At 43.3% G+C, this 12849-nt stretch overlaps 1 protein-coding gene across 13 annotated transcripts in view; it reads right to left on the bottom strand.

Annotated features, from left to right (window-relative positions):
* The window catches only part of LOC147996985 (scavenger receptor cysteine-rich domain-containing protein DMBT1-like), a 175464-nt gene that overhangs the window by 60401 nt on the left and 102214 nt on the right, over window positions 1-12849 (bottom strand). For 5 of the 13 annotated variants that reach the window (XM_087607979.1, XM_087607995.1, XM_087607974.1 and 2 more), the window contains 5 exons: window positions 11465-11497; window positions 8036-8065; window positions 6067-6099; window positions 3568-3594; window positions 694-726 (listed from right to left, as the gene is read on the bottom strand). In XM_087607979.1, the coding sequence (XP_087464105.1) occupies window positions 694-726; window positions 3568-3594; window positions 6067-6099; window positions 8036-8065; window positions 11465-11497 (156 nt within the window). The remainder of the gene's footprint in view (window positions 1-693; window positions 727-3567; window positions 3595-6066; window positions 6100-8035; window positions 8066-11464; window positions 11498-12849) is intronic. The other 8 variants (XM_087608011.1, XM_087607984.1, XM_087608027.1 and 5 more) reach the window with 3 other exon arrangements.

The raw sequence follows: 12849 nt of genomic DNA, 5'->3' as shown, positions 1-12849 counted from the left end.
AGAGTTACAATGAAGCCAACTTCATCCATAGGGTGCCCCACTTGCTTCAGGAAGAGTAATGCCTGATATGACCTGTGGGCTGAGTCTATTCCCCAAAAGTACTGGGCTGGCCAGAGGCAGTGATATGCAGTTTGAGTTGCTCATATCCTGGGATCAAAAAATCCCATGTGCAAAAGAAGGAAGAGACTTTCCTCTAAAGCCCGGGCTGCCAGAGTCTAAGCAATACTGATGTGCCACCAACACCTCTCACTGGAGGATCAGAGATGGAACAGGGTCTGAGTCTAGGTCTAGGATGGGGAGTACTGACATCCTTAGGTGCTTTATTTGGCCTCAAAGGGAAATGACAAGGGCATTGGCTAAGCTCCAGGCTAAAGGCACAGACTCTGCTGCTCTGCTGTCCAGGTATTCTGTGAATCATGGGGACCTCAGGACACTGAGAGTGGTCAGTAGAAACACTAGAAACAAGACCTCCTTTGTGGCCGTTGAAGATGCAGCTTCTGCCTGAGCCTGCCCACATCTACAACTCAAGGACATAACCCATGGTGAATATTCCCATGTAGGCTTGAAGTATTATTGAAAAATTTCCCTGGGAGCTTAGGGCCCCCACATGCTCTGCCTTCTTTACATCTTCTGATCAGGAGTGGGGGATTTTGTGGACTTTAAAGTCATAGGGACACACAAAACACAACTTACCTTCAGTGGTCTGTTCATTTCTATAGGATACATCTACAGAATAAGAAAGGAAGAATTCATTGTATGTTGATCCACACTTGAGGAAACAAGAGGCAGAAGCTCAAAATCCCATGCTAAAGCCCTTTTGTCACTAGAAATGCTGTGATTCTCCTGTGAGATCTAACACTGATCTTTCTTTTACTTGACACTAAAATGTCACCATGAGCATCCTCTGTCCTCACTCTCCTTCATCTCTGCATCTATTCCATCCTTAAAAAACAATACAAAACAAAACAAAACTATGCAGTTCACTAACAGCCTCAATGTAGACACAAGACAGAAATAGCCAGAGAGTATTTGAATCCAAAAGTCATTTGGATATTTCTGTATTTCAAGCAGAACTTCTCATTATACACATTCGCAATCGCTAAAGCAGTCATGAGAAAGTAGCTATGACTGGTCAAAGAGGTGATTTCGAGAGTTATTCCAGCAGGGCAGACCAACCTGTGCACAGTGTGGATGTTTGCAAGGCCATGTCCTTTCTAAGTGTCATTCTCAGGTGGTGTTTGATCACAAATGTCATAGTATGTTTCCTGTCACTAGTGCACAGTTCATGCTAAAAAAGTATAACCTCTCAATGGTTCAACTAGTAATCCAAATGGGAACACCCAGGTATACATACAAAAAATGCCCTTAACATACACATAGACACACAGTTACACATAAAAGACGTGTTTCTGCATCCACTTCATCTTCATTAAGGTCAAGTGCATAATCGAGAAAATCTAACAGAAATCGTCCCTCTAGGCCTCCAGCCTGCTCTACCACTGTAAGAATACACATGATTAAGCAGTCACCAGGCACCATGCTTTTACATGGAGTGGTGTCCCTAAGTCTCTCAAACGGAAATCTGTGCTGGTTGTAAGAGGAAACAAACAGTAACTGTGTGATAGGAGGAAGGAACAGGTTCAGAATCCTGACAGCAAGAGCTGGATCCTGGCTGAACTTTTCTGGGGCCCCTTTGTGCTTGTGAGAACTCTGAGTTCTCAGAGTGACAGGCTGAAGTGGATGTAAAGTGAGTGACTCAGACAATTGCTGTTCTTGGTGATCTTCAGTAGACACTATGGGGAATTGGAAAGGGCAACTGAATCTTCCAAGGCGTTCGCAAAGAAGGTTCTGTGTCTGAAGGAGCCCAACTTGTTGCCATGGCTGGTCACTTTCTGGATGCTCCACCTAGACAACTGCCAGCCTTGGTTTGGCCCTTTCTGGAAGTAAGTGAAAAAGTTTCCTCGGGATTCTCAGTCAGGAACATATCGTGGTAATAGCATATGATACCTGTAATAGCTGAGCATTGATTATGTGCAATATTTCAATTCTGGAAGGAAGAAATAATAACTGGTTTCCACTGCCCTTCTCACAGACTCTAAATCTAAGTTCATCCATCACATGACTAAAGGGCAGAGAGAAGAATGAAGAAGAAGGGTGGAGAATGGTAGGGTCCACCCAGCAGTTGGCAACCCACATCTTTCATCTCAACTCTGTCCCTGATTTATGTGCCCAACAATTCCATTGGATACATCCAGACAACCTCAGCAGCAGGAGCAGCAGAAGAAATGCTGGCCATCTGTCTTCATTACCTCCCTTGTCAACAGGGCTCCAGCTATGTCATGTAAATGGCTGTCAGTCTAGGACTTGCCCAGGTCACAATTACCTGTAGACCTGGCTGTGTGGATTGCTTTGATCAGTAATTGTCAGCACACCGCCAGCCCACTGTCCTTGGGCGGGTAAGTCTGTGCTGTTGAAGAACACTAGCTAATCAGGAGCCAGAAAGCCAGTAATCAGGGCTCCCCTGTGATCTCTGCCTCAGTTCCTGCCTCCACGTGCCTGTCTCCAGCTCCTGCCCTGGCCTCATTTAATAACTTAAGCCAAATCAGTCTTTCTTTCTCATAGGAGCTTAGAGCCTGTGTGTTATCACAGCAACAGGAAGCAGATTCAGCCCCAAATCCATCAATAACCCAAAGCTAAGACACAAGAGCAACGGAAAAGACCCTACTTCTATTTGTGCCTGCAGGGTTCCACCAACCTTAAAAAAGACAAAGGTCAGTTTAGAACTGGATCCACTGTGGGAAAAATAGTCCCATACAGGGGAAAAAATTAACCTGTCCTCCTGGGAAGTTTGGGTAGAATTGTGTTTCAGTTTTGGCCATGTGCACTGCCCAAGGTCTATATTAAAATGATTTTCTCTTTTTGGTAAGGAGAGGTACAAGGATCTGGACAGGGAGTGCCGTACCCGCATGGCTGATGTGAGAAACAAGAGTAGGACATGGTGACAAATTCTTGGAATCCTAGAACCTGGAAAGTCCAGGCAAGAAGATCTGGAGCTCAGGGGTAGCCTTGCTGACACAGCAAGTTCAAGATCATTATGGCGTACACTGAGTCTCAAAAAGGTAAATAAAGAAGCCAATAGCAAATCAATGGGCCTAAAGCCTTGTGAGGTTAAAATCTGTTTAGTCTTGGGACAAGCTGAGGTTGGCCCAAGTGTGAAGAGGGCAGGTTATCCTTGCTTGTCTTCTGCCAACCACAGATCTCTGAGCCCAATTCATGTCTCCTAGTCAGAACTTCTGGCAGCAGGGCTGATTCCTAGATTTCAGTAGGTATTATTGATTTTAAGATGAACTGAAATTTGAGACAGGAGCAACACAAAAGGGAAGGCTGTGCTTGTCTTACCACAGGACCCTTTATATTACAGAAGACAAGAATTTCTATTGTCTTCACAGTCTAGAGGGGGCACTATATTTCAGCCTAGTGTCACCCATTAGCATGTGGCCTTTCTGTTTTAATCTTGACATAGGGGAAATTACACCCAGATATTGCCCCTATTTTCAAATTACTTACGAGGTGTGGGACTGCTTGTTTGAGAAGCTGTGAAGGGAATAAAAGCAAATCAGACTGTGTTTCACCCACAGGAAACCTGGCAGAAATCCTTTCAGTGGTGATAGCTTTTACACCTCAGCTATGTGGGCCCCCCAAAGACAAAACTCATATACTTAGGTTTATTTTTCTTTGGTCAAAACAGGAAGATGGTCTTAGATATTCCAGTCAACCATCTGTACCGATGGGCTACTTAACAAATAACACAGTGAATCAAGTATACACACACACACACACACACACACACACACACACACACACACACACACACACATATATGTCTGCTTCTTTCTGTATTATTGAGCATGAAAATCTTTTCCTCTTGCCATTCTCACATGAGCAATGTGGTATAGCCCTGAGTCACACAACATTGATATTATGTGAGGAACTCTATCTGGGATGACTGGAAGGACAAAGGAAGGTGTCTGTGGGTCACACACCAGTTGTTACAAGACTGGAGTGGCAGAGGTTTTGGGTTGAAGCAAGGAAGTACTTGGAACACATTTCCTCTGGAAACAGAGAAAATTGCTCAGGAATTGTGAGGATATGGATAATGTTTTCAATGGTTTAGCATGCGCATTTGTACATAATTCATGTATACGCATGAATTATGGCATCAGCAGGGCTGTTCTGTTCTCTCAGGCATCATAAACGTGGACTGCTCACATTCCCTTCCTCTGTCCTGTGAGCTGCAATACGTTCTTCTGAGTCGAGCAACCTGTTAAGCTCTTGGCAGATGTACAAAGCTGGGAATAAGTGAGTATTGTGTGCTTCCAGTCCAAGCTTTCTATGTGTGTACAGAGGACCCAGCATATTTAGACTCTAAAGTTGTCACAGGCAGTTTGTACCAGGGACAGGTGCTAATGGAGATGTTATGGGAGATTATGTGTGCACACACAATGACAGAGAATGTACATGTATACCTGTGTGTCAGTGTCCACACTCTCTCTGTGTGCCCTTCTGGGAATTTGTGTGTTTTTCAGTGTCTATGTGGGTGTGGATGTTTTGTGTATAACAATCCATGTTCATGTTGTATCTCTCTTTAACCTGAATATTGGCACGTGACAATATATGTGTTTTTTTCTGTGTCAATGTATGTATCTCTATTTGTGATAGTGTCTCTGCCCATGCAAGTATCTATGTACATGTGTAGGTTTACCTGTGTTTATGTCTGAGTGACTGTGTGTGTGTGTGTGTGTGTGTGTGTGTGTGTGTGTGTGTGTGTGTGTGTTTGAAAGAGAGATAGACAAGGAGAGAGGAAAACAGAGAAAAACAGAGAGAGAAAATACCTGGTTCATTGTTTTTTACCATATTGGAAATTATTCTAATCTGTCCCCTTTGAAAAAGACACAAATTTCAACACATATGTTAATATTACTTCAAAGAACCCTTGATCTTGGAGTAAACTTGACATGATTTTTGAGGCCTGGAGTAGAGATTTCTGGAGATACCACTAGTGCCATGTGACCAGCTTCTATGTGAGAAACCTTCACAAGGACTCTGGATATGAAAGGATTTGAGCTCTCCCCACATAGTGGGTCCTGACACTAACACTTCTACAAAAGTCCTCTCTCACAGGTCTGTGTCAAAGGCTTGTCCAGTCCTTCTCTTCTGTGCAATCAGATCCTGAAGTTGCATCATAGTAACTACCAGACCAAGCAAGAGGGTCTGCTACCAAAGAGTGTTCTGGAAGGTAATGAATCCAGAGGAGAACGTTGATTTGCCCTGTACAGTTGTAACAAATAAGACATGGTGGGATCTTGGGAAGAAATATGGCTAAGTAACAATGAAGCCAACGTCCTCCTTAGGGTACCCCACTTTTTCAGGAAGAGTATTGCCTGATATGACTTATGGGCCAAGACTATTCCCAAAAAATTCTGGGCTGGCCAGAGACAGTGATATGAAGTTTGATTTGCTCATGTCCTGGGCTCAAAAACTTCCATGTGCAAAAGAAGGAAGAGACTTTCCTCTAAAGCCCAGAGTCTAAGCAATACTGATGTGCCACCAACACCTCTCACTGGAGGATCAGAGATGGAACAGGGTCTGAGTCTAGGTTTAGGATGGGGAGTACTGACATCCACAGCTGCTTTATTTGGCCTCAAAGGGAAATGACAAGGGCATTGGCTAAGCTCCAGGCACTAAAGGCACAAACTCTGTGCTGGGCTGGCCAAGGTATTCTGTGAATCATGGGGACCTAAGGACACTGAGAATGGTCAGTAGAAACACTAGAAACAAGACCTCCTTTGTGGCCGTTGAAGATGCAGCTTCTGCCTGAGCCTGCCCAACATCTACAACTCAAGGACATAACCCATGAAATTGTTCCCATGTAGGCTTGAAGTATTATTGAGAACTATATCTGGGAGCTTAGGGCCCCACGGGCTCTGCCTTCTCTTCATCTTCTGATAAGAAGTGGGGGACTTTGTGGACAATAAAGCCATGGCGATACAACATAACACAAGTTACCTTCAGTGGTCTGTTCAGTTCTATAGGACACATCTGCAGAATGAGAAAGGAAGAATTCATTGTGTGTTGATCCACACTTGAGGAATCCAGAGGCAGGAGCTTCAAACTCCCATGCTAAAGGCCTTCTGTCACTAGAAATGCTGTGATTCTCCTGTGAGATCTGACACTGATCTTTCTTTTACTTGACACTAAAATGTCACCATGAGCATCCTTTGTCCTTACTCTTCTTAAAGTCTGCATCTATTTCATACTTAAAAAAAACCTATGCAGTTCACCAACAGCCTCAATGTACAAGTCAGAAATACCCAAAGAATATTTGAATCCAAAATTCATTTGGATATTTCTGTATTTCATGCAGAACTTCTCATTATACACATTTGCCATCGCTAAAGCAGTCATGAGAAAGTAGCTATGACTAGTCAAAGAGGTGATTTCGAGAGTTATTCCAGAAGGGCAGACAAACCCGTGCACAGTGTGGATGTTTGCAGGGCCATGTTCCTTCTAAGTGTCATTCTCAGGTGGTGTTTGATCACAAATGTCATACTATGTTTCCTGGGACTAGTGCAAAGTTCATGCTAAAAAAATATTACCTCTCAATGGTTCAACTAGCAATCCAAATGGGAACACGCAGGTACACATACAAAAAAAAAAGACATACATTCACTTAACACACACATATACACACATTTTCCCTTAAAAGGGTTATTTCTGCATCCAATTCATCTTCCTCAAGGGCAAGTGTGTAATGGAGTACATCTAACAGAAGTCATCCCTCTAGGCCTCCAGCCTGCTCTCCCACTGTAAGAATATACATGACTGAGCAGTCACCAGGCAGCATGCTTCGACAAGGAGTGGTGTCCCTAAGTCTCACACCGAAATCTGTGCTGGTTGTGAGAGGAAATAGACAGCAGCTGTGTGATACCAGGAAGGAACAGGTTTAGCATCCTGACAGTAGGAGCTGGATCCTGGCTGTACCTTTCTGGGGCCCCTTTGAGAACTCTGAGTTCTCAGAGTGACAGGCTGAAACAGATGTAAAGTGAGGGACTCAGCAATTGCTGTTCTTGGCCATCTTCAGTAGACACTATGGGGATTGGGAAAGGGCAACTGAGCCTTCCAAGGCATTCCCAAAGATGGTTCTGTGTCTGAAGGAGCCCATCTTGCTGCCCTGGCTGGTCACTTTCTAAATGCTCCCGCTAGACAACTGCCAGCCTGGATTGGCCCTTTCTGAAAGTCAGTCAAAAAACTTCCTCTGGATTCTCAGTCACAAATATATCCTGATAAGAGGATATGTTACCTGTAATAGCTGAGCATTGATTATGTGCAATATTTTAATTCTGGAAGGAAGAAACAAAAACTGGTTTCCACTGCCCTTCTCACAGACTCTGAATCTAAGTTCATCCATCACATGACTAAAGGGCAGAGAGAAGAATGAAGAAGAAGGGTGGAGGTTGGTAGGGTCCACCCAGCAGGGGATACCCACATCTTTCATCTCGACTCTGTCCCTCATTTCTGTGCTCAACATTTCCATTGGATACATCCAGACAGCATCAGCAGCAGGAGCATCAGTAGCAATGCTGGCCATCTGTCCTCATTATCTCCCATGTCAACAGGGCTCCATGAAAATGGCTGTCAGTCTAGGACTTGTCCAGGTCACAATTGCCTGTAGACCTGGATCTGTGGATTGCTTTGATCAATAATTGTCAGCACATGGCCATCACACTGTCCTTGGGCAGGTGAGTCTGAGCTGTTGAAGAACACTATCTAAGCATGAGCCCGAAAGCCAGTAAGCCCAGCTCCTCTGTGATCTCTGCTTCAGTTCCTGACTCCATCTCCTTACCTGGCTTTATTCAATAATGTAGACCAAATCACCCTTTCTTTCTCCAAGGAGCTTAGAGCCAGGAAGCAGATTCAGCCCCTAATCTATCAATAATATAACGCTAAGACATAAGAGCAAAGGAAAAGTCCTTACCGCTATTTGGGCTTCCGGGAATCCACGAACCTTAATAAAGACAAAGCTCAGTTTAGAACTGGATCCGCTGTGTGAAAAATAGTCCCATAGAGGGGACAAAATTAACGTTTCCTCCTAGGAAGTTTGGGTGGAATTGTGTTTCAGTTTTGGCCATGTGCACTGTTCAAGGTTTTATTAAAATGATTTTCTCTTTTTGGTAAGGAGATGTACAAGGATCTGGACTGGAGGTGCACACCAGCATGCCTGATGTGAGAAACAAGAGCAGGACAACTGAGAAAATCTTGGAATCCTAGAACCTGGAAAGTACAGGCAAGAAGATCAGGAGCTCAGGGGTAGCCTTGCCAACACAGCAAGTTCAAGGTCATTATGGCCTACACTGAGTCTCAAAAAGGTAAATAAACAAGACAAGAGAAAATAAATGGTCCTAAAACCTTGTGAGGTTAAAATCTGTTTAGTCTTGGGACAAGCTGAGGTTGGCCCAAGTGTGAAGAGGGCAGGTTATCCTTACATATCTTCTGCCAACCACAGATCTCTGAGCCCAATTCATATCCCCTAGTCAGAACATATGGCAGCAGGATTGATTCCTAGATTTCAGAAATTATTATTGATTTTAAGATGAACTGAAATTTGAGACAGGAGCAACACAAAAGGGAAGGCTGTGCTTGTCTTACCACAGGACCCTTTATGTTACAGATGGCAGGAATTTCTATTGTCATCACAGTCTAGATGGGACACTAGTGCCATTCATTAGCATGTGGTTTGTCTGTGTTAATCATGACATAGGGGAAAGAACACCCAAATACTGCCCCTATTTTCAAAGTACTTACGAGGTATGGGACTGCTTGATTGAGAAGTTGTGAAAGGAATAAAAGCAAATCAGGCTGTGTTTCACCCACAAGAATCCTGGCACAAATCCTTACTGTGGTGATAGCTTTTACACCACTTCTGTGTGGTCCCCCCAAAGACAAAACTCAAATACCTAGGTTTCTTTTTCATTGGTCAAAACAGGGAGATGGTCTTAGATATTCCAGTCAACCATCTGTACCCATGAGCTACTCAAAATATAACACAGGCAGTGAATCATATATATATATATATATATATATATGTATATATATATATATATATATATATGGCTGCCTCTGTATTATTGAGCATGAAAGTCTTAAAGTCTTTTCCTCTTGCCATTCTCACATGAGCAATGTGGTATGGCACTGAATCACAAAACATTGATATTATGTGAGGAACTCTATCTGGGATGACTGGAAGGACACATCAATTGGTCTGTGTGTCACACACCAATTGTTATAAGACTTGAATGGCATAGGTTTTGGGTAGAAGCAAGGAAGTACTTGGAATACATTTCCTCTGGAACCTGACAGAAAATAGCTCAGGAATGATGAGGATATGGATAATGTTGTCACTGGTTTAGCAGGAATGTTGAAATATGAGTTGAATTATGGAATCAGCAGGGTTGCTCAGGTCTCTCAGGAGTCATGAGCGTGGACTGCTCACAGTCCCTTCCTCTGTCCTGTGAACTGCAATACATTCCTCTGAGTCAAGCAACCTGTTAGGCTCTTGGCACATGTCCAAAGCTAGGAACTGAGTGAGTAGTGTGTGCTTCCGGTCCAAGCTTTCTAAGTGTGTACAGAGGACCCAGCACATTTAGGCCTTACAGTCATCACAGACAGTTTTATACCAGGGACAGGTGCTAATGGAGATGTTATGGGAGATTATGTGTGCACACACAATGATATAGAATGTACATGTATACCTATGTGTCAGTGTCCACACTATCTCTGTTGCCATACTGGGATTGTGTGTGTCTCAGTGTCCATGTGGATGTGGGAGTTTTGTGTGTAACATTTTGTGTTTATGTTGTACCTCTTTTTACCTGAATATTGGCACGTGACAATATAGGTGTTTTTTCTGTCTCAATGTATGTATCTCTATTTGTGTTATTGTCACTGCCCATGCAAGTATCTATGTATGTGTGTATGGTTTACCTGTGTTTATGTCTGAGTGACTGTGTGTGCGTGCGTGTGCATTTTTGTGTGTGTGTTTGTTTGTTTGTGTGTGTGTTTGTGTTTTTGTGTATGTCTGTGTTTGTGGGTGTGTTTGTGTGTGTTTGTTTGTGTCTTTGTATATGTGCTTCTGTGTGTGTCTGTGTATTTATGTGTGTGTGTGTGTGTCTGTGTTTGAAAGAGAGATAGATAGGAAGAGACAGAGACAGAGAAAATACATGGCTCATAGTTTTTTTTTTTACCATTTTGGAAACTATTCTAATCTGTCCCCTTTGAAAAAGACACAAATTTCAATATATATGTTAACATTACTTAAAAGAACCCTGGATCTCGGGGAAAACTTGACATGATATTGAGGCCTGGAGTGGAGATTTCTGGAGATACCACTAGTGCCATGTGATGAGCTTCTATCTGAGAAACCTTCACAAGGTCTCTGGATATGGAAGGAGTTGAGCTCTCCCCACATAGTGGGTCCTAACACTAACAGCTCGATGAAAGTAGTATCTCACAGGTCTGTGTCAAAGGCTTGTCCGTTCCTCCCTCCCCTGCAATCTGATCCTGCAGTTGCATCATAGTACCTACCAAGTCTAGCAAGAGTGACTGCTACCAAAGGTTTCCTGGAAGGTAATCAATACAGAGGAGAAAGTTGATTTGTCCTGTACAGTTTTTACAAATAAGACATGGTGGGATCTTGGGATGAAATATGGCAGAGTTACAGTGAAGCCAACTTCATCCTTAGGGTGCCCCACTTTCTTCAGGAAGAGTAATGCCTGATATAACCTATGGGCCAAGTCTATTCCCCAAAATTCTTGGCTGGCCAGAGGCAGTGATATGCAGTTTGAGTTGCTCATTTCCTGGGATCAAAAAATCCCATGTGCAAAAGAAGGAAGAGACTTTCCTCTAAAGCCCAGGCTGCCAGAGTCTAAACAATACTGATGTGCCACCAACACCTCTCACTGGAGGATCAGAGATGGAACAGGGTCTGAGTCTAGGTCTACGATGGGGAGTACTGACATCCACAGCTGCTTTATTTGGCCTCAAAGGGAAATGACAAGGGCATTGATTAAGCTCCAGGCACTAAAGTCACAGACTCTGCTGCTGGGCTGGCCAAGGTATTCTGTGAATAATGGGGACTGAAGAACACTGAGCGTGGTCAGTAGAAACACTAGAAACAAGACCTCCTTTGTGGCCAGTGAAGATGCAGCTTCTGCCTAACCCTGCCCAACATCTACAACTCAAGGACATAACCCATGGTGTATATTCCAATGTAGGCTTGAAGTATTATTTAGAAATTTCCCTTGGAGCTTAAGGCAACTAAGGGCTCTGACTTTTCTACATCTTCTGATCAGAAGTGGGGGATTTTGTGGACAATAAAGTCACAGGGACACAATATAACACAACTTACCATCAGTGGTCTGTTCAGTTCTATAGGACACATCTGCAGAATGAGAAAGGAAGAATTCATTGTGTGTTGATCCACACTTGAGGAAATCAGAGGCAGATGCTCAATATCCCATGCTAAAGCCCTATTGTCACTAGAAATGCTGTGATTCTCCTGTGAGATCTGACACTGATCTTTCTTTTACTTGACAATAAAATGTCACCATGAGCATCCTCTGTCCTCACTCTCCTTCAATTCTGCATCTATTTCATCCTTAAAAAACAAAACAAAACAAAACAAAACTATGCAGTTCACCAACAGCCCCAATGTAGACACAAGTCAGAAATACCCAGAGAATATTTGGATCCAAAAGTCATTTGGATGTATCTGTATTTCAAGCAGAACTTCTCATAGACATTTGCAATCACTAAAGCAGTCGTGAGAAAGTAGCTATGACTAGTCAAAGAGGTGATTTCGAGAGTTATTCCAGCAGGGCAGACGAACCTGTGCACAATGTGGATGTTTGCAAGGCCATGTTCTTTCTAAGTGTCATTCTCAGGTGGTGTTCGATCACAAATGTCATACTGTTTCCTGTGACTAGTGCACAGTTCATGGTAAAAAAGTATAACCTCTCAATTGTTCAACTAACAATCCAAATGGGAACACACATGCATGTACACATAGAAAAATACATAAATGCCCTTAACATACACACATATACACATTTATGCATAAAAGAGGTGTCTCTGTTCCACTTCATCTTCATCAAGGTCAAGTGTATAGTCGAGTACATCTAACAGAAGTAATCCCTCTAGGCCTCCAGCCTGCTCTCCCACTGTAGGAATACACATGCCTGAGCAGTCATCAGCCACCCTGCTTCTACATGGAGTAGTGTCCCTAAGTCTCTCAATCCGAAATCTCTGTTGGTTGTAAGAGGAAACAAACAGCAGCTGTGTGGTAGCAGGAAGGAACAGGTTCAGAATCCTGACAGCAGGAGCTGTATCCTGGCTGTACCTTTCTGGGGCCTCTTTGTGCTTGTCAGAACTCTGAGTTCTCAGAGTGATAGGCTGAAGTGGATGTAAAGTGAGGAACTCAGACAATTGCTGTTCTTGGAGATTTTCAGTGGATACTATGCGGAATGGGAAAGGGCAACTGAACCTTCCAAGGTGCTCCCAAAGAAGGTTCTACGTCTGAAGTAGCCCATCTTGCTGCCCTGGCTGGTCACTTTCTGGATGGTCCCCCTAGAAAAATGCCAGTCTTGGTTTGACCCTTTCTGGAAGTCAGTTGGTCAAAAAGCTTCCTCTGGATTCTCAGTCAGGAACATATCATGATAATAGCATATGTAACCTGCAATAGCTGAGCCTTGATCATGTGCATTATTTCATTTCTGGAAGGAAGAAACAATAACT

This window comes from Rattus norvegicus, chromosome 1 (assembly GCF_021556685.1).
Source record: "Rattus norvegicus strain SHRSP/BbbUtx chromosome 1, alternate assembly SHRSP_T2T, whole genome shotgun sequence".
NCBI lineage: Eukaryota > Metazoa > Chordata > Mammalia > Rodentia > Muridae > Rattus > Rattus norvegicus.
This window is presented reverse-complemented; position numbering and strand designations above follow the sequence as displayed.